Genomic DNA, 25,864 nt, shown 5'->3' on the forward strand with positions numbered 1-25,864 from the left:
AAATTGTTATTAGAGTATTGGATAGAACTTTTCTCACCTTCATCTTCTTATCATTGCTGTGTTTTGTTACTTCAATGTAGGCACGAATCCACCCATTCACACATACACATCTGATGTAAGTACGATGTAAGTACTGGCCAAACCATGTTCATGATAACTGAGCAAAACTCTGCTCACTGATAAGATGACACAAAAAAAGCAATGACATTACAATTGCTGTTGTTAAATCATCTCACTATTTCAGACAAGGATGGAATGCCCACTCCGTGCCGGAGTATCTTGGGGTCTTGTTCATAATTGTTTTTTTTTTTGTTTTTTTTAAGATTCCCTTATTAGTCCCACAATGGGGAAATTCCAATTACTGCAACCGTGAATTAATGAACACACACAGCACACAGTGAGGTGAAGTACAAACTAACCCGGAGCAGTGAGCTGCCTGCCTGGAAGCCCTAACCACTAGGCTACAGCTGCCCCATGGATGTGTTATTTTAAACATATACAAATAAAACTGAAGTAGAAGTGTAAGCACCTCAGTGTCATTGTTTCAATGATGGACACAATTTAATGCTGTATAATGTTCTCCTTGCAGTGAGAATTGAGGTTCTAAAGCTATAACCAAAAGGAGGGAGTTCATTTTCAAGTGTTAACAGTCATTATATCACTAATAAAACTGTGTTCAATTTGGAATATGTGTATGTAATATATGTGCAGCAAATAACAAAAAAAAAAAAAAAAATTGAAAACAGCCACATGTGTACATAAGTACAAATAAATGATGTTTCTTTTCCAAGTCTCTCATGAGAGCATTACCCAAGATTCCTTGCACCATCAGGGGATTACCACAGTGGGAAAGTGACATCTAGTGGCATTACTAAGCAATGTTTTTCCCACCCAGCCGCATAATGTGAATGGCTAAACTGTATTGTAAAGCAGCTTTGAGTGGTCATCAAAGTCGAGAAAAGCACACTAGAAATACAGATCTTTTACCAGCACCAAGTCATACTGATATGACCCCTTTAAAAGCTAACTGTCGAAATACCTTTTAATCAGCCAAGACATCCTAAAAATCAGATATATTTAAATATGCCATCAGCCACGTGTGAAGACATCCTGACAATTGTCAAGACTGGCTCAGATGACTTGACAAAAACTTGGAATTTGGAATATGCAGCTTTGACTATTGAGACAGAGCTATTGTCCTTGTAATAAGCTTTAAAGGTGCAAGATGGCGACCTTCATAAAGCAAGCCCTTGCCTAAAGTACAGTTAAGTCCATAAATATTGGGACATCTACACAGTTCTCTTCTTTTTGGCTCTAAACACCACTACAATGGATTTGAAATGAAACTCTAACGGCACACTTTCAGCTTTAATTTGAGAGTATTTATATCCAAATCAGATGAAGGGTGTAGGAGTGACAACACTTTCTATATGTGCCTCCCACTTTTTAGGGGACCAAAAGTAATGGGATAATTGACTGAAAAGCTATTTCATGGACAGGTGTGGGCTATTCCCTCATTATTTCATCTTCAATTAAAGGTACAATATGTAGTATTTATGGGTTTATATAACCCAAATTCCACTTTTTTATACATATTATGTGCTGCTGCATTGTCTAGTTGCTGTATAATAGTTTTTGTTTCATTTTCGTAGTGTTTCAAAAAGTCTTGTTAAATAACATGACAACGGACCGCGATTGCATAGCCACTGTTAGCAGCGAGACGCAATGTTTCTACCGGAGCCTGTAAGGACCAACGCGAGAGAACAAAACAAGCGTCTCTTTACTTGTAGCGGAAGTCCCGCCTCCTCTCTCTCCGCTTCGTCTGCTACGGCCGCGGTAGCTCGCCCTCTCCCTCGCCTCACGAACCTCATCTGCTGACACGGAGAAAGACAACGAGGACGACATTTGACCAGCTGCGGATACCGTAGCGCTCAGGGAAGGGAGGGGGTGAGCAGAGCAGCAGGTCTTTGTTGTAAATTTCAGCCTCTCCTCTAGATGGCACTATAAACTACTTATTTCCCCTTTAAGCAGGTAAAAGTTCTGGAGTTGATTCAAGAAGTGACATTTGCATTTGAAATCTGTTGCTGTTAACTTTCAATATGAGATTCAAGGAGCTGTCACTGTCAGTGAAGAAGCCATTAGGCTGAAAAATCAAAACAAACCCATCAGAGAAATAGTAAAAACATTAGGTGTGGCCAAATAAACTGTTTGGAACATTCTTAAAAAGAAAAAATGCGTGAGCTCAGAAAACCACTGTGGTAAACGACAGAAGAATTCTTTCCCTGGTGAAGAAAAAACCCTTCACAACAAAAACACTCTCCAGGAGGTGTATGTGTTTCAAAGTCAACAATCAAAAGAAGACTTCACCAGAGTGAATACAGAGTGTTCACCACAAGATGTAAACCATTGGTGAGCCTCGAAAAACAGGAAGACGAGATTAGAATTTGCCAAACGACACCTAAAAAAGCTGTTACAATTATTTAAGAACATCCTATGGACAGATGAGACCAAGATGCTCATGATCAACTGCTCATGATCCAAAACATATAACCTTATCAGTGAAGCATGATGGTGATAGTGTCATGGCGTGGGCATGTATGGCTGCCAATGGAACTGTTTCCCTTGTATTTATTGATGATGTAACTGCTGACAAAAGCAGGAGGATGAATTCTGAAGTGTTTCCAGCAATATTATGAAAGCATACTGCAAAAGCAAGAGTTTATTAAGACAAATTAGTGGATTGTTATGCAATGGCCAAGTCGATCACCTGACCTGAATCTGATTGAGCATGCATTTCACTTGCAGGAGACCAAACTGAAGGGAAAATGCCACAAGAACAAGCAGGAACTGAAGACCCTGTCAGTAGAGGCCTGACAGAGCATCACCAGGGATGAAACCCAGTGTCTGGTGATGTCTATGCCTTCAAGACTTCAGGCTGGAATTGACTGCAAAGGATTTGTAACCAAGTATTAAACAATGAAAGTTTGATTTATGATTGTTTAGTTTGTCCAATTACTTTTGGTCCCCTAAAAAGTGGGAGGCACATATAGAAAGTGTTGTAATTCCTGTGTAAAGAGCCAAAATAAAGAGAATTGTGTGGATGTCCCAATATTTATGGACCTAACTGTATACATAAGAGGCTCATCCTAAGGCTACAAAATCCAAACAGATTTTCTTAGAGCATTTATATACACTTGATAAAAACAAATGTATGGGTAATATATTAAATTTCTGCCAATAATCCTAATAAACTATACCTTTACCGGAACTGTACTGGACCGTTCCTGTGAAGAGTAGCATTGATCATATCCTCTGCTCATAATACAAAACTGCATCTTAAATTTCAATATCATTTGTTTGTGATAAAATATAACCTAATAAGTATCAAATATATGTATCCATGTTGTGTTGTAAATTATTACTTTGAGCTTGTTTGTTGAGAGTAAAATCTGATGCCTTTCAAATCATGACATTTAAACCTACCATGCTGCAGAATGCCTCCCTTCCCTCGAGAAACGACCTGATTGGCAGCCGTAGGCTCATGCCCCACAGTATTTACATAAGTGGGTCACAAGACTCCCAAGCTTTGCATAAACCAGAAAGGACACACAAGCGGGAATGTTTCCTGTTTGTAGCAGAACAGGTTTCTTCTGTGACTGAGGGATTAGCAGCTCTGAGAAAAGGTAAGTGTGGAGAACAATATGATGTTTAGTTTCTTCTTAATAACTGAACTCAAGCTAGGTGCATTTTTAAAGAAGACATTCTTGACATACCTTGTAAATAAGCGACCTTTGTACTAGTTTGCTACGGTCAGGTTGATTTAGGCACTCACGCCTGTTGAGTGTGTTGGATAAAGGTCAAAACAACTGGTCAGAACATGTTATGTTCATTCTCATACCCATGGGAATGTGTTGTTACAAGTACACTTTGAATTTCCTGACTGAAACTGCAGTTGTGTTTGAGCCATTTGTATGGTTCTGTACTGTGTATGTGTCTCTTTAAGAAGCTGTGCACCATTCAACTCCTTCATTGAATTCCGCATTGTTTTTATTTTCACTTTAACAGCAGACCCAGACACCCTCCCTCTGTAAAATGGATTCTTTCAAAGGTACGAAACCACAACACACAAAAATCTAGTCTGTCAACATATCCACATATTTCTCACTGTGCTCCCATTGTCAGGGCCTTGCCCTCATCGGAGCGTTCCTGTTGAGAATGATGAGAGAATGACTTCCACCAGTCTGGACTTGGTCTTGCCTCCCAATTGCCAACAGTGCAGTGGACACACAGAGAGCAGAGAGCCTCTCATTGGAGCACACAATGCTGGACAGAGGAGACTCCCAGAGAACCAGCATGAATCCAGAGTCACTTCTCAAGCTGCTGCAGAACCTTGTATTACACACTCTGGACAAATGAGACCTCCACACATTGCAGGTGTTTGGCCTTATGGCCTCAGAGAGCAGACACCACTGTATGAATTGGAGAGCATGGGGAGCCACAGTAAAAACTGGCCTCAGGACTGTTCTGCAGAACATTTGGAGGCCCCTCTTCCTCTCATGTCTGACATCGTCGCATCCCAGTACCCTGTAGCCCACATCCCTGTGCACAGTAAGTCTGTAATTTTTATTTAGATTACTCAACTTGCTAGTGGACTATTTTATTAATGATATTTGTTACTCTACTTTATGTTGTTACTATTCAGGGACTTTTTTAAAAGTGTGGTTACATGAGGTATTGACACATGATCAATTCTGACTGTACATGTTTTGCTCACCAGTCTGAAACTGAAAGGTAAGCTTTATTATTATTATTATTATTATTATGATTATTAATAATAATCATAATAATAATCTTTAATTATAGAGCACCTTTCATGCACGACTGCAGCCCAAAGTGCTTGAACAAAGCAACATTAGAAACAATAAAAAAAAACAGTCAAAAACACAACGCAGTAACAGTGATGAAAGATAAAATCAACCCTTATTAAAAGCCAAATTAAAAAGATATGTTTTCAATTTCTTTTTAAAAATGGCTAATGAGTCCGCTATTCTTAAATCTAAAGTGAGAGTGTTCCAGAGTTTAGGGCCATAAAAACAAAAAGCAGCTTCGCCAGTTTTTTTGTGGGTCATCTTAGGAACAACTAAGACAGGCAGTGAGGGACCTGAGCGTTCTTGTTGGGGTATAAAAAGAAAGCAAATCGTCTATATAAGATGGTGCTAGGTTTTTTAAAACTATAAACGAGTAAAATAACTTTAAAATCAATCCTAAAAGAAATAGACAACCAGTGCAGTGTTGGAAGCTGAGGAGTAATGTGAGCTATCTTTTTTGTATTCGTTAAAATCCTGGCTGCCGCGTTCTGAATAACTGGAAGTTTCTTTACTGACTTTCTAGGGAGACCAGTAAAAAGGGAATTTCAGTAGTCCAAACGACTAGTTATAAAAGCATGTACAAGTGTTTCAGCATCACCCTGGCATAAAAAGATCTAATTTTGGCCATGTTTCTGAGGTGAAAAAATGAAGTTTTTGCAACACTGTTAAAATGGCGAATAAAATGAAGGTTAGAGTCTAAAATCACTCCTAGGTATGTAACATGTGATTTAATCTGTTGGGACGGACTGCCAAACTTTTCTGTTCGTTCAGTTTAAAAAAAATTGTTCATCCAGATATTAATATCTGTGAGACAGGAAAAAAGATTGTTTAATGCATTAGGGTTCTCTGATGAAATGGAGATATGTAATTGCATATCATCTTTACACATTAAAACCATGGCTGCTGGCACAGACAGAAAACAAGAAAAACAGAAGTTAGCCACTTCAAATTCTCACCCATAAAATATGTCCCTATTTTATTCTATGCTATCTTTAGAATATGTACAACACCTTATCCTGCAAACCTTTTTTTTGTAAATCTTCTGCTGCCTCATTTGGTAAGTCTGTTTGATGATAAAGAAAGGCCCTTGTTCTGGGTAAAGAGTTCAAACCACTACACCTACAGGTGTGGCCTGTTAGTTATCATCATGACTATATGGCAAACCAGGACAGGAACTACAGAACATACAAAAATGTATCAAAATATTATTGAAATATTTCAGAATATATTTACATTGATCTGTGTTGCATGGAAGGAACTAGAATGATCACAGCAAACCTAATTGGTTTCAGCTTGGGCAGAAGGTCACAATCCTGCTGAATTTGTCTAGTTTTTATATAAATGGATCTCAGCCATACCAGATCTGGTATCCATGACATACTGTATGTGATAGTTTATGGAAGTTGCCTTCTCCCCTTGCCCTCTTTTTTATTACTTTTGGGGAATTTATGTATGTTACCATGTCTATGTGCAGGCCTGAAGCAGGGAGGTTCCCTTAGACACTGTGAATGTTGTCCTCAGAATCATCACAGTCATAACTCTCATCATCATAGACATGATTATCCAGCAGCTCCACACCAGCAGCTTCAACACCACCAACAGTCCTGGTAGGAGAACAAGTCCTGACATATTTGTCATCAGGATCCAGTGTTTTCAGCAGTACAATACTTTTGAGTTGCTCTCTGACTCTTTCTGATGCTTTCCTTTCACAGGAATGCCTCCCGACTTAGAAATGCTCCAAATGTCACCCAGAATCCTGGTCCTCAGTGTGCACCTCCAAGAGATGTGATGCATGAGGTCAGTGTGAACTGTTCTTTCCAGGCAGGACCAGGATTTGCCACAGGGGAGATCAGGAAGACCATCAGCCTACCTGAGGAGTGCAGTGAGTCACTTGTCTCTGCTTAAACATGTACATATCATTTTTATTGCTCAAGGAAATTGTGTTTAATTGTTTTTTCTTTGTCAGGGAATGTTTTCATTACATATTCCGTGGACACAGCTGATGAAATTTGCCTTTTCACCAAGTTTCTGACAGATCAGGGATTCAAACCAGCAGTGAGACTTTGCACCTGACACATCTGTCTCTCTTAAAAACCCTCTTAAAAATGCTCACAGCTGGCTTTGCTTCTTCATAGATTGACATCTTTGATAATCCAATCCAAAAAATGAGCATCACAAAATGGATGGACAGATATTTAAATGATGTGAGTCTGACTGTGAATGTTGAATCAGTTCTGTGACGTGGTCTTCTGTGAAAGCTGACTATGCTGTAATGCTATTTTTACAGAAATCGGTGCTCATCATCGTGGTCATTAGCCCCAAGTATAAGGAGGATGTAGAGGGGGCAGGCGATGACGACCATGGTCTGCACACTAAATACATTCACAATCAGGTCAGAACTGCCACAGCTACACAGGCTGTGGCAACTCTTTGGTTGCTTTTGCAGTTTGCTTTGGGTCATTGTCAATCTGCACTGTGAAGTTCCGTCCAATGAGTTCTGAAGCATTTGGCTGAATATGAGCAGATAATATTGCTCAAAACACTTAATCAATGCATCATCAACAAATACAAGGAAACCAGTTCCATTGGCAACGATACATGCCTGCACCATGACACTACCACCACCATGCTTCACTGATGAGATGGTATGTTGTGGATCATGAGCAGTTCCTTTCCTTCTCCACACTCTTCTCTTCCCATCACTGTGGTACAAGTTGATCTTGGTCTCATCTGTCCAGAGGATGTTCTTACAGAATTGTAACAGCTTTTTTAGGTGTTGTTTGGCTAATTCTAATCTTGTCTTCCTGTTTTTGAGGCTCGCTGAACCCTCTGTATTCACTCTGGTGAAGTCGTCTTTGGTTGTTGACTTTGAAACACATACACCTACCTCCTGGAGAGTGTTTTTGATCTGGCCAACTGTTGTGAAGAGGTTTTTCTTCATCATGGAAAGAATTCTTCTGTCGTCCGCCACAGTGGTTCTCTGTGGTCTTCCAGGTCTTTTGGTGTTGCTGAAATTGCCTGTAGTGAGTGAATGGTTGTTCATGTCTGTGTTGGCCCTGCGATGGACTGGTGACCTGTCCAGGGTGTAAACCGCCTTTCACCCTGTGTCAGCAGGGATTGGCTGTGGACCAAAATATTCAACTTGTTGAACAACACAAGTTGAATATTTTGGTTGTACGCCCCCCCACCGTTGCAGCTAATACTGCAAAGAACAACGCGCTGAACACGCTGAGCATAAATGCCTCCATACATGCTTGTAGGTCGCACGCCATCTGCTGAGCCCCGCACCACGGCGTCACACGCAAGTATAAACAAGGCTTCAGCCTGAAGGCCACTCCAGGAACACACACACACAAAACACATGTTAGTATTTTTAACAAGCTGCAGATGAAACTCAACAATCGACTATTTTCACAGGTATGGGACAGCACTATATGCAACTGTGTATATGTACTGTATATGTTACCTTGATAACATCAAAAGCTGTGGCTTAATTTGACAGTTTAGTTTGGGGCCTCTTTATTTTAAATTTATTACTTCATTCACTTTCATTAAAGACGCTCGAGTGATTTTGCTCCAGGCTCAATTGACTTATTGACAGGTGGTTGAGGGGTAATTTAACCCATTGATGCCGGGAGAGTATTGCCGCATTTCTACCATTAGAGCCGGGAGCGCGGCTGTGTAATTCTACCATTGACGCCGGGAAAGCGGATACTGTAATGCGAAGTGAAATGTTTTAAGTTGACCAAAGTACCTACTGCGCATGTATGTGATGCAGACAGCCCGCCAGGCTGTATGTGTATGTGATGCTCCTGCAGTTATTCAATAAAGACCAGTGCATTGTTCATGAAACAGTTATCAACTTGAGCTTGAGGATGATAAAACTGTGCAGGTAAATGCCTTGATTTATACAATGGGACCAGAGGCCGAGCACATATTCAGGTCATTTACGTTCGATGGCGAGCATGATGCCAATGATTATGCCGAAGTAATGGCCAAATTTTATGATTTTTTTATCCTGAAACGCAACGTCATCTATGAATGTGCGAAATTTCACTCTAGACACTCGTCAGGCAGCTTTATGAGCTCGCAGAAAACTGTGATTTTTGGGGCTCAAAAAGACGAGCAGCTGCGCAACCGTTTAGTGATTGGAATTTGTGATAAGTGTCACAAAAACTTAAAATGAAATCTAACACTATGGACTGCCGTTGAAATGGCCGGCATTGTGAGTTAATCAAATCATAGTACGCCTAGGAGGGAGGAGGAAAAGGCGCAAAGCACGTGGATTACATAAAATCATTCAGAAAGAAAGATAAAAAGGGAACTGACCAGCTAACTAACATCGTGGCAAGGTGGTCTGGTTCAACACATGACTCATTCATTATGACTAACAGCATGGGAACATGGGTTTATTCTTTTAATTGTCCTGTATGTAAACCAGCACCATGCACATTTGGGCATGTGCACATTCACATATCATGTTATTGGTTTTCTTTATTTTCTGCTGGTGAAATTAGAGCTACAGAGCTTTCTAACAAGCCCCTGATCGTCTCCCTGTGTTCAGTATTCATGTCAGTAAAAGTGGGCGTAAAATTGGGAAATGTCAGCCGCGGCGCACGTCTGCATTCATTAATAGTGAGAAATAATAAAAAAAATTAAACATGAGTCAAAGTGTTTAATATCCTGCCATCTTTACGCACGAGCGATGTGTGAGCAGCTGATTGTATGACCTGTTGTGGTCACTTTGCTTCGGCGGTGAGCAGAAAACCTCTTACACCTCCACCTTGAGATCTGACCATTTCTTTATAATCTGTGTGTGTGTGTGTGTGTGTGTGTGTGTGTGTGTGTGTGTGTGTGTGTGTGTGTGTGTGTGTGTGTGTGTGTGTGTGTGTGTGTGTGTGTGTGTGTGTGTGTGTGTGTGTGTGTGCTGCTCTGATCCCACGGCATTTACAGACTCACACACACCATTCATGTCTTTTTTTTGTCATATTTATGTTGACAGGGCACCAAACAAAATCTCCCTGCGCATTTTCATTCATTCACTAGAATCTCTTGCTCAGACTGTGTGAAATTCCTTTACTTTCCTTTGTTCAGTGCGTTATTCGATCAAAGAGGTGAATTTCAGGTTCTATTTAAATTGATTTGCATATATGTAAATGGGCGTGGACAGGGAGGAGTTTGGCACCTCTGCATGTGTGCTCAATTCCACGTTGATTTGGGATGTACAAAGGGAATGTGCTTGGATCCATGCGTATGCACACTTTGATACATCTGAATTTATTTGTGCGTACGACAGTTTCTGGGTTTTGGCGTACGCCAAGATTTAGTAGGAAATCCATGCAAGTCTTTGTACATGAGGCCCCAGGTGTCTTATCTCTATGTCCTTCACTGGTGTGAGAAACATTTTGCTGGGTTTCTGCCTCCACCCTTATTAAAGTGGTCCCAGTGTAGGGATGATTCGGGAATGTCCTTTGCTAAATCTGGTCCCACATTGACAAATAATTTGTTGAAACCATGTTAACATCCTTTGTATTATTATCCTTGAAGTAGGGAGGGTAGCTAGGTTTGGTCTTTTTATTCTCAATTACATCGTTTAGAATATCCCATAGTTTTTTAGTATAGTTCTTGTTTTCTGCTAGTAGATTACTGTAGTATTTTTTCTTGTGATCCTTTAGGATGGCATTTAGTTTGTTCCTATATCTTTTGTATCTCGTTTCCAAGTGGTCCGTCCTTAATTTTATGTACCGTCTGTACAGGGTGTTTTTCTTACTGCAGGCATTTATCAGTGTTCTTGTTAGCCATGGTTTCCTCTCCTTCTTCTGATTTGTGTGTCTTTTTTTCACAGGACATTGTCTGTTATACAACGTTGTTAATATTTGCAAAATCATATGCACCATTTACATCTGTTTCATTGTAGACATTGTTCCAGTCAGTAGTTCATTGTTCAGTGTAATCATTCACCAAAAGAGAAAAAGTAGAAAAAGGCAAGTGAGAGGAAATGCCGAAAAATAAAGCCGGCACCAGGTCGGATAATAGCGCCGAAGCTGACTCAATGTTTTAAACGAAAGCCTGGCGGCATTGAAATCAGCTCAGGGAAGAGAATGCAAAATAAGACCAGCTGTTAAAGGAGCTGGGGAACAAAGTGGAGGAGTTGGAACAGCTGGGATGACTCAACGAGGTGATTGTGACTGGCCTCAAGATTAAGCATCAGACCTACGCAAGGGCGGCTCCGTGGATTTTAAAAGACTTAATGAGAACGTGAAACGGGAAAAGTTCATCTTTGGATGACATATTGCCCAAACTAGCAAAGATCACAGTGTTCTCGCACTGTGACGCCCTGTCTAGGCAACCAATGGCGGACACACACCAGGTGAAAGAGGTGAAAGCATAAGTTGAGGATGACCTGCGAGTGAGGAAGCCGATCATTGAACAGATAAAAGACAAGACAAGAATGGACAGCGAACTCCAGAGTGTCCTCAAGTGTTTTAAAAATGGTTGGTCGGAACACTTGAAGAGCGTAGCAAACACTCGTCTCACTCAGTGAGGCTAATGGGTTGCTGCAACGTAGCAAACAGATTGTGATCCCAAGTAGTATAGAGAAAACAAGCTGCAGAAGGTATCGGGATCGGATCGGAAGTGAAAAAAGGTGGATCGGTGCATCCCTACAGAGAACCACTATTTGATCATGACAGACTACTTCTCCAGATGGCTCCTAGATCATAGAGCTGCTGAAAAACAAACTCAGAGACAGTCATACAGAAACTGAAAAGCATCTTCACACTTCTGAACTTCTGAGGAGCTTATGACTGACAATGGCCATCAGTTCACTGCGGAACATTTCAAGTGCTTCGCAGCTGAGTATGATTTCCAGCACTTTACTTCAAGTCCCCATTTTCCACAATCAAACAGCATGGCTGAACGAGCTGTAAAGACGGCAAAGTGATCCCCACGTAGCTCTTCTGAGTTACGGCTCAGCCCCAACAGAGTCGACAAATGGAAAGCCCTGCCAGGTTGTTGATGGGCAGAGAAATACTCCCAGTGCTGAAAGAGAGCCTGAGTCCAATGTGGCCTAATCTGAAAACTGTGAAAACTAATGATGCTAAAGCAAAGCAGTGCTATGAAAAGTACTGCAATCTCAGATACTCTACCAAACCTCTCCCACCACTAGCCTTTGGTGAAGTTAGACTGAAAATTGATGGAGAAAAGGCTTGGATGACTGTGCAGTGCCAGAGGCAGCACCGTGCTCCTTCACGCTAGAGACCGAGCGAATCGGCGCCACATCCAACAGGTGAACCAGGAGCTGTCCTCACCCTCAAAGATGGACACTTCTCAACCGAAGGATCAACCAAGTGGGCCAGCTGAGCAGGTGCAAGTACCACTCAGAGGGCTACTGACACCCCTGGTTCCCCTCAACCCTCAAGCCAGGTCATCACCAGGTCTGGACTAGTTGTGCTAGTTTGCTGAGATGAAGGACTTTGAGGGAAGAAAAAACCCTGTCTGATCTCAAGGGATCGTGGTAGTCTACCCACACCCTTATATAGCTAACGTGTGTGTGGAAAAGCACCTTTGATTTATTTGTAACAGATTTTGTTTAGAAGTGATAACAGGTAAAAGTGAAACAGAAAGGGTCAATGTTAATCTTGTGTATACCCGTATTTGAAAAAAGGGAGGAGGTATCATGGGAAGTGACATTTTATTTGTGACAGTGTAACTAAATAAACTCAGTTATCTGAGAAATCAATTGTCTACATTTTGTAAATTTAAGATCAGGCTAAGAATGGAATCCTTTTCAATTGTGAATAGATTTTTTTGCCCATGTTTTTAAGTGAATCATTGAATATCCTCTGTTCTTATTGGCACAGATCCAGAATGAGTTCATCCAACAAGGCTGTCTGAACTTCAGACTGGTTCCTGTACTATTTCCCAATGCAACCAAGGTAAGAGTGAGCAATAAATGGTAAAACATGCACTGACGGGCCCCTCAATGTCACAAAAATCAAACCTCCAATTTGTACTAAATCTCACAATCTTCAAATCATCGCTGGTTCCCAAATCTTTTCCTTAATTCTGTAAGTTTCTATGCAGGTCATAGTTTATTTGTTGTTGGGTTTTTTCATTTGGAATTTTTACTTTTTATACGCAGCCATTTTATAAATATACTGTGTTTTATATGCTGTGCAAATAATGTAAAACCACCACAATAATGCACATGCAGTAATACACAAGGAGACAAAATGAGACAGAATAACACAGTGATAGTGTAGAGAAGTGTGTCACAATTGCAACATTTATTAACCCTGCAATTATTAATTGCAGGACAGATAAGGAAATGTTCTGCATAGTTTAGTGAATGTGAATGTGTCACAAGAGCCCCTCAGTGTATGTCTTATTTTTTCTAGTTGAAGTAGAGACAGAACCTCCTGAATCCACCTCTTGAAGGGTGGACATTTGTTAGCTTTCCAATTCATTAAAGTCACCCTGCGAGTTATAAGGCTGCAGAATGCTATTGCTCTCTGTTGTGTATTAGAGGTGCATATTTCTGAAGGTGTGTGTGTGATTGGGTTTAAGGGGTGTGTTACATAGGACTGAAAGACAGTCAAAAATGGAGGACCAAAAATCAACTAGTTAGGGGCAGGACCAGATCATGTGGCCCAATGACGCTTGGTTGCCACACCTGGGACAAGAATTGCTAAACCTTCTTATCCTAAACATATGTGACCCGCCACGGACCAAGGGAACAAGTCGGCCCAGCGCAAAACGAGAAAAAATAGGAAAAAGGTTTTTGTTTTGTTTTTCAAAATGAGGGAATTGTTCAACTTGAAGTTTGTAAGAAGCCACTACATGCTTCAAATCACAGTATTGTGGGTCTTAAAACCATAAACTTTGTGTTTGAATTAAGGTTGTTTGATCGCTGTGAATCATTCCTAGTTTGGGTGTGGTGATCTCACATTCCAGGGCTTTTGTTGCTTTTTCAGCCAATCAGCTGACGGTCACGGAGAATACACATGGCTAATTAATATTCACGTACAGAGAGAGGGAGGGGAGGGAGAGAGAGAGTGTGTGGAACTTTCTAACAGTTATTGAAACGTGTGCAGTGTGTGTTTGTGCAGTGTGTGTGTGCAGTGTGTGCAGTGGAAATTAAAGCGTGATTGTCATCAAAGCAGTCGTTATCAAAGCTTTGTTAAACAAAGCAAGGCAAAGAAAACCGGACAATAACTGAACTGTGGCTGAACTTCTTAACAAAGGCAGACACAGGGTGAGTGGACTGTTAGCATTTTAAGCTAGCGATCTTTATGTTAACGTGTTAGCAGACTTCATCGTCACAAAAACAACAAACAGATGATTATTCAGCGGCTGAAAGAGCGCAGAACAGACACAGTATTTGTATGAGATGATGACGTGACACCAGCACCTCTCTATATTCTTATGGTGAGTTTTCATCTACGTAATGTGTGCCACCAGAGAGACACAACCACACAAACCCGCCCACTCGGGGCCGTCACAAGTCACATACAGGGACGTTTATTCCTGTTATTGTTATTCACTAGCTCCAGCACAAACATGTGCTGATGTGCTTGAATCATGTGTGAATGACACAGCTTTGTGTGTGAAGTATTGACTGTGACGCAAATGATTTAGCAATGAGTTGAGAGTTAGGACATTATCAGCTCATTCAGTAACAGACTGATACATCCACACTACACCACAGAGCCACTTCAATGTGCTGTATTTCATTAGTGTATGATTTGATATTAAAAATATGTGTCTATCTTTGATCCTTCTCTCTTAAGTATATATAGTATATTTTGTTTTCATTAAACAGCAAAAACAGATGATGGAAATACAGTGGTATGCAAAAGTTTGGGCACCCCTGTAAATGTTCATGATTTTCCTTTATAAATCATTGGTTGTTTGGATAAGAAATGTCAGTTAAATATATCATAAGGAGACAAACACAGTGATATTTGAGAAGTGAAATAAAGTTTATATGATTTACAGAAAGTCTGCAATATCAGCAGATTCTCGAGAACAATGTCCAGAAATCAGTGACAAAGTTGAAGTTGTGCCGGGGCAAACCATCAAACTGAACTGGAGATGATTTGTAAAGAAGAATGGTCCAAAATAACTTCCTCCAGAATTCCGACTGGCTGTTATTTCTGCAAAAGGAGGATGCACAAATGTTTTCTTTTGTGGTGCCTAAACTTATGCACATGCCTAATTTTCTTTAAATCATTTTTGCTCACTTTCTGTAAATCATATAAACTTTATCTCACGTCTCAATTATCACTGTTTCTCTCCTATATGATATATTTAACTGAAATGTCTTTTTCAAACAACCAATGATTTATAAAGGAAAATCATGAACATTTACAGGGGTGCCCAAACTTTTGCATACCACTGTTTGACTACAGGAGTGTAAGAAAGACAAGAAATTATAACAGAATAGCCCCCCCCCCCCTATATTTTTTAAGTTATTACATTTCAAATCTTAAGAGGATATTATGTCCAGTTTTTACATGTATTGTATATGTATTGTTCTGTGTAGCAGTGTAGATCACAACAATAGTATATGTGCTCATACAGAGAGGTGTGGTTTCACTGACAAATATTTGAGGCTAAAATTCTCCCTAAAGCAGTTTGAGGAGTGCCTACATTCAAATGGCCATATCTTCTTCAAATATTATCAGATTTACAGATGAGCAGATAACTGGGATCGAGGGATATGCCATCCTTGTTCCCCGGGTCCATAGGTATTGTGTTGGACATTGTTGGAAAGCTTAGAAATCACACTTTCAGAATCTGTAAATAACTCAAAATGTCCCTTAGTAGACTTCTGATCGGTTTTGCCATGGCTGGACACATATACTATGTCCATTTTCTACCATTATTTATTTATTTGTCTTTCTACCATAAGACATTGCTTAAATTTTAAGACTGCAATTTACTCTGCATACTGGATCTCTGTGCTTTTTCTTTCTCTCAGAGACATGTCCCCGCCTGGCTTCTGAGCACTAGGATCTACTGCTGGCCCAGAGACACACAGGACCTGTTGCTCCGTCTGCTCAGAGAGGAGCGATATGTCTTTCCACAACGGGGGGCTGACCTCACACTCACTGTCCGTCCTCTCTGAGGACAACTGAGAGGTGATAGACAGGTGGAAAATAATCAACCTTCAACACACAGCAATGTGCGAATTTGACATGCTTTGATCACGACTACCGTTCCTGCTACAGCACATTAAAAGCTGCACAGTCTTCTGTCACCTGCTTCTTCCACAGTAATGACATTTATAACGGAGACCAACACAGTACATTGACATAATAACGACAGATCATACAACTACTCTACTGTGATTCATTCAGTACTGTCTTGTCGTCTTTATCATTTCCAAATGCAACCTTCACAGTCATGTACGAACTGAACAGACGTAGAGGGAGGGTGTGATTCTCTGTGCAGTTTACACTGGCAACTGCTTTCTCATGTCCGACATTTGGAAAACTATGTCATGTAGACTTCAATATACTTACAGCCATATTGATAAATGTATAATAGCATTACAAGTTGATTTTTGATTGAGTTTTTGAAAAAGTGCATTGTTATGTATTGATGAGTCCAACTTTGTTTAACAACCCCTTAGTTTTTTTTGCTTATTTTATTCATAAAAGGACCCTATTTTTTTCAGAAGAACTTTCACTATCTGTATCTGTTAAAATAGTGTGTTAACAATTTAAGAAAAAACAAAAGTTTTATTTAGAAAAAAACAAGATTTTGCGTGTTACATATGAAATTTGAACTGTATAAAACATATTTGAAATGACATGAAATAATTTTCTCTCAATGTCCAAAAACAGGCCAAAAATGGCAGCTATGCACGGGCGTTTTTCCAATTCTTTCCTCTCTGCGGACAAAGACGCTGATTTGCCAGCTTCCTGCAACAGTGCAAATGAAATTACCGTAATAACCACATGTGGGCTTTGACTTTTCAGCTTTCAGAAACCGTTGGAATTTTTTCTGATAGCAGAAACCATTGCATAATGCAAAAAGCACATGCACAAACGTGTCGTCTGCATTGGAAGAAAAATCAAATGTTCAAATATAATAATAGTCATTTTTTGTGATTTCAGTGTTTGAAATACGAAATTCTTTCCTCTTACTTTTTGGGGGCATTTTTCAGGGTCTTTTCATGCACAAAAACTGGAAAAACTTTGCAGCGACATCAGGACCTGTGAAAATTTAGATCTGACCCTGGTCACAGGTCTCTGTCTCTAAAGAGCGCTACACAGTGGTGAAACGTATGTTTGCAGGACTAGCTCTCAGCAGGAATGACAAAGGTTCATCATACCAAGCTGCACAAAAAGCAGCATTTGGCTACACCCAACAGGAAGTCCGCCATTTTCATGCTTTTTTCTAAAATGTAACTTTTCAACAATACAAACAGTATATCACGTAGTGCAGTATGAGAAGGGTTATTCTGGAAATACTTTTCTTGGGCTTTTGAGAAAGCACCACCTAGTGGGAACACAAAAAGTGAACATTTGTTTTTAATTATAACTAGTGTACTAGGAAGTATGTATTCCTATAGTGGGAGCTGAAGAAGATTTTTCTGTTATGGCCAAATGAGGCTGTGTGTGAAGGTTGGCTGTAAAAAGAGCTGTACTCTTGTGTAGTGTTAATATACAAAGTGTATATTGGGTAAGAAATGGATGTACATTGAGATATCAAGAGACACATAAATAGTTCTTTTAAGAAAAAGAAAATGATGTGTGCATTGAGAAGATGCAGTAGGTAGTAGTATGAAGAGAGCAGTAGGCTATTCGCAACCTGTAGAACCGCGTCCATTGTGGCCACATCCATGCATTTTTAAAACACTCACTAGCAGTAAAACTATGTTTTGTCACAATAAAATACTCATCAGTCCTTAAAGTTATGAGCTTGTACACAATGTCTGTACAACAAACACATATTTTTTTGACAAAGTGTTTGCAGATGCATTGTTTTAAAAGTAGCCTAGGGGGACTGTGCTTATATGAAAGACAATCCTGACAGCATCACTTTTTGGTGTAAAGTGATAAATCAGGGAAAATTAAAATTACTCCAAAAAATGTGAAAATCAAGGATGCACATTATCATGCCATGCTCAACCCATATCCAAAATCTTAGGTTGAGATATGCCCGTCACAGACACACAGACACACACAGACACAACTTGATTTAAAGATAGATTCTTGTAAAATCCATCAAATCAGCCTCAAAGTCAGTCAATACAGTAATGCATTGGTCATGGGGACCCACTGACCTGCATGTTATACATTTTTCCCTTCTCTAACACACTTGATTCAATGAGCAAACTCTTCATCAAGTGCAGGAGGTGTCACATGTACAGAAACAAGTGGGAAAGAGAAAAGATAGAGTTTAGTGTTACTGATCACAAATAAATAACATTAATAGTAATTTTCATCATCAGTATTAGTTTAATCTCATCCAGGGTGTGAGACGGGCTATCATCATCTGGGATTGGCTGCAGCTTCTCACACGACCCTCAGAAAAGGACAGGGCGTGGATGAAGGAGGGATGAGGATAGTATTATTGTTAGCAGTAATGATGACCTATAAAATACTGTATATAGTTGTAATATTAGAGATATAATATTTCAGCGAAAACAAAGCTATTATCATGATAAAGTGTAAGTGCTGAGACAAGGAGGGGAGAATGGGAAGGAAAAGGAAGAGACAGAGGTTGGTTCAGTGCCATTGGTGCATCCCCGTGGCAGCCATGTTTTCGGTGTCTCAAATGACTAAGGTTCACTTTGTGCTGAATACGTGTCGGTGCATTAAACAACTACACTTCAATATTCCCTGAACTTTTATGAACACGTTAACCGTAAGCCAGCATGCCTATTGAGACTAAGAGCTAAATGAAACTGTTTACAGTTCAAACACTAAGATTGAAACCCAGTCGCAGTCCCTGGCACTGTGTTAATAATATTTCATAATTTATGCGTTGGTGGGCAATTTCTGGATAAAGACATAAATATTTTTATTATTTAAATATTTTATCCTCTGTGTTATTAAAGGCCCATTTTGGGCTACATGGCACAGCAGTGCACCAAAGTGTATTAAAACAGTGGTCTGTGGTTATTATAATAGAGGCAGTGCTACAGGCATCGTGCCATGTTGTTTTAAGACCTGATCTGAGCAAAACTCTGTTTTATTTATAGCAGCGGTTAGAATATACACTTCCATGTGACATCAAATCTTTTCAGTCTTATTCAAGGTTTAAAAAGGCTTGTGAGAAACCAAAACAAATAATTTGCACAATCATACATTTCTTGTGTGTTGTATTTAGTTTTTGAATATTTCATGATGTATATTGTGCTTGTTTTAAATATTGTTTATATTTTTTAACAACTGAGTGAGGTGAGACAATCTGTGTCATGTGTTGCCATGTTGTCTTCCTCTCTAGAGGACCACACTAGAAATAAGTTATTTCATTTGTGTGTTTATCCTCGAGATCGTATTTATTTTCATGATTCAGTGCTGTGCTGTGTTTATTATTTTTAGTATGTCAAATCCATCCATCCATTTTATACTGCTTTATCCACCACTGGAAGGTCCCGGGAGGGTAGAAAAAAGCCTGAATTATTATAACCCAGATTGCCTTTGTACTTGGTGATGCATGTATTTAACCAGAAGATGGCAGCATGTCCCAGGTAATGAAAACGCTCCACCATTACAATTCTAATTTCTGTTTAACTTAACTCATTTATATTTGTTATTCATGTAATGTTTTGGACAGCATGTACCATTTAAGAAGAATAAGGTCATGAGTGTAAATGTAATGATTTGCACTCAGATGGAGCACATGATAAGAATTACAGCCACAGTGTTACAGTATTACAGCCACAGTATTACAGTATTACAGCCACAGTATTATAATATTACATTATTACAGTTTTACAGCCACAGTGTTACAATATTACAGCCACAGTACAGTATTACAGTATTAAAGCTACAGTAGGCAGCAGGCACGCAAATTACCCACTCTCGACACGGGGAGGTAGTGACAAAAAATAAAAATAGAGGACTCTTTGGAGGCCCTGTAATTGGAATGAGTACACTTTAAATGATGATGATGGAAATGATGATGTTTCTAAATGTTTGGTCCACACTGAGCACGGACTGAAAAAATGGTGAAGCAGGCAGACGGTCTGGCAGGAGCTCATCAAATTTTCATCTCTGTTCTTATCTGCACCGTCTAAACCAGCTGAGAAATGTCATTATTTCATCCAGATTACAAAAGCCAAGCATAGACCGAGGACTGAGGATTTTATACAGCGATCGGCTTTACTGATCTACATTGTAGTACTGCTGATCTTCTCTGTCCGCGGCTGTGGGATCAATCAGCTGAAGATCTCAGGAGACACTGCACTACCACCAATATAACCTGTCATACACAATGAATGGAGCCGATTAACCCTTTACACGGCAATATTACGAGATGGATGAGCAACAGCACCATGCGAGCAAACCAACACTACGAGTGATTAAGCTTCACGTTTATATAGAAAGCTGCTCGCTTACCTGTTGACAACCATTCTCCTTGCTGGCGACGTGCAGCTGAACCCGGGATCTTTCCCTGTGCAAGATCTACAGCCTCCAGCGATGACACTCGCTAAACCAGGTAATATGGGCCAACAGGGACATTCATGCACACTTCAACATCGGTCTCTTTCAAACTGTTCAGCATTCCAAACTCATTTGGGACTAGGGTTGCCACCTTTCAGAATCTAGGACATCTAGGCATGTGTGTTGTAAGGGTATCAGGGTTTTTCTAGGAAAATTTCACTATGGAGAGTACATGGTGAGGGCGCGGAGGCAGGTTGGTTCAGCGTTGAAGTAAGGGCAAGTAACTCAAAAGGGGCACGTTACCACAGATGCAGAACACAGAACACAGTTTTACAGAAAACATGTTCTTTGGGTAGCAGCTGGGGGAACACATGAATAAGAAATGTCTTTATTGGCAAGAGCAATATAACTAGGGATGCACGGAAATCAGGAAACAGTTGGCCGAAACCGAAAAAACGAAATAAGTTATTGTGCTAATTCTGTGGGACTGTGTGCTTACCTCACTAAAGTCAAGGCATTGCAATTATAGTATATTTTATTCTAGAGTGTGCCTCTCATCTGGGGCAGACCGGCCTTTTTTTCTGAGCACCACACCTGCACTGTCTCTCTCTCTCTCTCTCTCTGCAGCGTTGTGCGTCGCTGCTGCGCTCTGAGCTTCTCCTCCAAGAGATCTTTCCATATCAGCACAGACTGGATCATTTCTCTACACACAGTTTTATCGCCGTTGCAAATCGCTTCCATTCTAATCAATGAGAGCATTTCCATCAGGGGGCGCTGTGGAACGTATCACACCAGAGAGGAAGTGCGACACAGTCTCAAAGTAAAACACTTCCGCCCCCCCTTTCAAAATAAAATACAATACGCAGGTCATATAGCCTGTCACAACTTCACATCAACATTACGTCGTGACCGATGCTTCCAGGTCAACAGTCAATTAATCAGAGCGTCTCAGAGAGTCATGATGTACGACGAGAGATTGATTGTTGAAGTGGAGAAACATAAAATAATTTATGACACCAGATCAACAGTTCTTCCACGTCGAAGAATGAAAAGAAGCTGTTCTATTTCAATTCTTCCTGACCGCCAGAGACGGTATGAAATACCTGGATATCCATCACCATCCATCATAGAGATCGAGACATAATATCAACAAAGTCACGTGACCTGGGTGACACAAGTGACCTGTATAAAGGAGGCTGGCACTCCTTTTCATCTTCTCGCCTTAGCGCACGCATTGTTGCTATTGTTTTGTCGCCTACGCCAGTAGCCTCGTAACCTCACAGTTGGAGCTGCGGATTCGCCCTCCAGACGCTGCGTAGCCCGCTCTCATCCCCGCTGTGCGGATCACAAGGTAAGTATTTTCCTCGCCAGCGGGCGTGATTTATTGTCCGTAACCGAGTGTTCCCGCTCTGTTGTTAGGTTGTTGATTTGTCAGAGCGGTGTTTTAGCTATGCGGTTTAGCATCGTTATACACGACGGGTTAACTACAGTGTGTATACTGCTGACGGAATTTTTTACCAGCGGCTGTTGCCCGGTCTTGTGGAGGTGCCCTCACCTCTCTCACGGCCACGTCGCGGGCTAGATACGCTATTTGTTTGCTTGTCCGTAACCAAGTGTTCCCGCTCTGTTGTTACGCTGTTAACTTGTCTGAGCTGTGTTGTAGCTCTGCGGTTGTAGCATCGCTAGCTTGCTGCGGCTGAGTGCTATTTCGCGCGTTGCTACGCCGTTAGTTTTGTTTTCCACAGAGTGTTCTCGCTCTGTTGTTACGACAGTGACTGTATTGCAGCCAAGTGTTTCTCGCTCTGTTGCTGCACTTTCACGGCACCAAGGCTGTCTGACTGGACTCATAACCGAGTGTTCTCGCTTGGTTATTTTCAACTGCTGGTGTTTCTTCTCTGTGACGGCACCTTTTTAGGTGATCGTAGCTGGGTGTTTTCCCGCCCTGCTTCTACGTCGCCAGCCTCGCAGTCGTCGGGTTAGTCAAACTTCGACAGCCTCTGTTACTATGCTGACCGTTTGTACATCCTGCATGGCTCCTCTCAGTTCAGAGGACGGCCATGACAGATGCCCTTCATGTCTTGGCATTGAACACTTAAGGTCTGCGCTAATTGAAAACGCTTGCGTTAATTGCTCTTGCATGCCATTGGCAGAGAGGACTGCAAGGTTAATTAAACTTGACAGCAACTTTGCTGAGGCTGGGTTACCGCCTTCGGAGACCCCAGCATATAATCCCCCTTCAGGCTCCAGGCACCGAAGGCACTTATGTGAGGACATTTCTGTCTCAAAGAAGAGATGAGAGGGTGTTGAACCCTTAGCCCGTAAAGTGGACACGTTGGCCTCTGAGTTTGCCCAGATTAAGGCCCTCCTCCTTAACTTGCAGCCTGGAGGTCCCCCACTGTTGGCTCTGATGCCATGGAGCCGCCACTCAGGAGCCAGGGTTAAGCAGGCTATTCAATTAGCCATCTCGCTGCTTGGGTTGGATGCTGCCCCTGTAGAGGTTGCTCCCTCCAATGCGTTTTTCAAACACACCCAACAACCATCTGCCTTTAAGGTTCCGCCATCTGAGCCATTCATTAATGAACTTCAGAGGTGCTGGCCGGACCCCAAGGCTTTCCTTCACCTGCCAAGTGACTGTCTGGCTTTAGCTGCCATGAAGGATGCGGCCCAATGCGGACTAGAGCAGATGCCTGCTGTTGATGCTTCTATCGCTTCTTTGATAGTGTCTCCAGATGAAGCCCTTAGGCCTGATGCCCGTTGTCCACGCCCACAGTGTAGGATCACTGATGACCTCCTCACTAAGAGCTATGATATAGCAGCTCGGATGGGACGCATCAGGAACTCCTTTTCCCACTTGGTCCTGGCTTTATTTCAGACCCTTCAGACAACTGGAGCCGACGCCCAGACACGGAGTCTAAGTGATGCTTCACTCCAGGCATTTGCCTTCATGAGCAGGGAACTTGGGAGACTGATGTCCACCCTGACCATGGCTCGGCGCCAAATGTGGCTTGCCCAATCCCCCTTACCAGAGCCGTGTAGAGGACACTCCGCACGCTACCTGTCGTTCCAGGTCAGATGTTTGGACCATCAGCCCAGCAGGCTTTGGAACGAAGTGTGCAGGTGACTAAGGTCAAGAAACAGTTTTCTGACTTACGTCAGCCATCATTGTCTAGGCCAAGACACACGCTCCCCATCCAGCAGTCATAGCTCAGGGGGGCTCCGGAGCCAGCCGCCCGTCATTTCAACAGGGGCGTTTCCACAGGTCTCCTCAGCAGCCTGCCTTTCGGGCGCCTAGGGACAAGGCACCCAGATATGGGTCGCCTTCTGATCGACGCTCCCGGCCGCCCAAAGGTCGTGGGAGTCGAACCTGACTCCTTGAACCCAGGCGCCAGCCGTTTCTCCCCACAACATCTGAGCCGCTGGGAGGACCTGACCTCGGACCCTTGGGTGTTATTAACTTTTCCAAGTCTTTGGCTCTAGAGCGGGAGATTTCAGTGCTTCTGGAGAAGGGCGCCATACAGTGTGTAAAGAGTTCAGATCGATCGAGAGGGTTCTACTCGACGTATTTTCTTGTTCCAAAAAAGGACGGCGGTTTTCGCCCCATCCTTGATCTCAGACGGTTGAACAAGTGCATGAAAGTTCTTCGTTTTCACATGCTCCACACAACAGATGTTCTTCAGTCTGTCTCAGAGGGAGTCTGGTTCAGGAGTGTCGATCTCTAAGATGATTATTTTCATGTGCCAATAGCACCCCACCACAGGCAGTTTCTTCGTTTTGCCTTCGGGGTAGGGCATACCAGTTTTGTGTGCTCCCTTTCAGGCTCTCACTTGCTCCTCGGATATACTGGGGAGCTGTGTGGAGCCAGGACGGTCAGGGGAACCTGGAGTCCTCAAGTGAGGCTTCAGCACATAAATGTGTTGGAGCTGCGGGCTGTGCACTTAGCCCTCAGACACTTCCTCACTTTTTTGGAAGGGAGGCATGTCCTTGTCCGGTCGGACAACACCTCGACGGTTTACCATGTGAACCACCAAGGGGAAACCAGATCCAATCATTCCCTACGGGATGCTCAGAGACCCCTTTAATGGGCCTCACCTCGCCTTGCGAGCCTCAGAGCAATGCATTTGCCAGGGGTACAGAACACAGCTGCGGACATGTTGTCTCGCCAAAACAAACGCCGATTGCACCAAATTTGCATGCTCCAAAGCCGGCTGACGAGTGCAACAATGGACACGGCGAGGGAAGCATCCCAGGTAAAGTCAATGACACATTATTTGTGTATTTTTATTAAGTTATTTATTTATTTCATGAAATTGTACTGTTTTAAATAATATACAGTTTAAGGACGTACAGACATACTGCGTTAGCTTGCAAGCTAACGACATACCGGTGACACTCAGTTAGTGATTGCATTACTAGCATTAGAAGTTGGTTTAAGTGCTAGTTAATTAGCCATGACCTGCAAAATATGACCAAAACGAAGCATAAACATCACCATGTGTATATTTGTGGAGTCTTATCTGTCATAAACAAGAGGTTACGGGGCGCATTTGTGTTGCGGTGCTGCAGAGACAAGAGCTGGGTCGTTTATTTAACCAGCACTATTACTCTGAAGCGGTTGAATCAGGGTAAACAATTGATAACACTCAATAAAGCCCTATAAGAATTATTATTTGCCTGCAGTCATTTGCTTGAGATCAGGCGCACAAGTGTGGTTTGCATGGGTCCAGACTGTAGTAATAATAATAATAATAATAATAATAATAATAATCAGGGTTCGTATGGCCATGAAAAATCTGGAAAAGTATGGAAATTGGAAATGCATTTTCTAGGTCCTGTAGTTTGGAAAAGTCATGGAAATATTGCATGGATAATATTTTGGATGCGTAAAACCTAAATAAAATGATGTAATGTGCGATTAATATTTAAATTGACACGGAAGTGTCAAGCGGAAACAAGCAGGTCGCCGTGCTTAGCGACCCTCCAGTCCTCACATGGATTTTGAGCTCTATTGAACGACAAAATGCCAGGAAAGTGTAGTTTCAACGAGTGTGATATGATTTAACTGCGTCTCTGCAAATAAGGAGTACGGAGATGATCATTCAGTCCTGGCGTGTGGGTTTCGCCGGCTAACACAAAAGCTAACAGAGAAGCTAAAAACACAAGGCAACACACTTCCGGGGGCGTTCTTACTCGGAGGTAAAAAAAAAAAAAAGGGAACGACAATTCACATGCAAACGATGCCACACAGTGGCTGCAAGTGTATACTGCAGGCGTGAACCAAAACGTGAACAACAAAAAAGCCCTTACAGAATACAACCCCTTCCTCTCTTTTAACCATTACTTTAAAGCATTACTCAAATAATAATTAAAATC

General features: G+C 41.6%; 1 protein-coding gene across 1 annotated transcript; it reads left to right on the plus strand.

Moving 5' to 3' along the window:
* Positions 1-4,487: 4,487 nt before the first annotated feature.
* traf3ip2a (TRAF3 interacting protein 2a) lies at positions 4,488-15,999 on the plus strand (the record flags this gene model as incomplete). Its single annotated transcript, XM_083906061.1, has 9 exons — positions 4,488-4,608; positions 6,422-6,475; positions 6,581-6,636; positions 6,690-6,750; positions 6,835-6,923; positions 7,004-7,072; positions 7,156-7,260; positions 12,731-12,805; positions 15,853-15,999. The coding sequence occupies 9 exons, from the start codon at positions 4,488-4,490 to the stop codon at positions 15,997-15,999; spliced, it is 777 nt and encodes a 258-aa protein (XP_083762187.1).
* Positions 16,000-25,864: the final 9,865 nt, after the last annotated feature.

The sequence above is a fragment of the Microchirus variegatus genome (assembly GCF_963457635.1).
Source record: "Microchirus variegatus genome assembly, chromosome: 19".
NCBI classification, from domain to species: Eukaryota; Metazoa; Chordata; class Actinopteri; order Pleuronectiformes; family Soleidae; genus Microchirus; species Microchirus variegatus.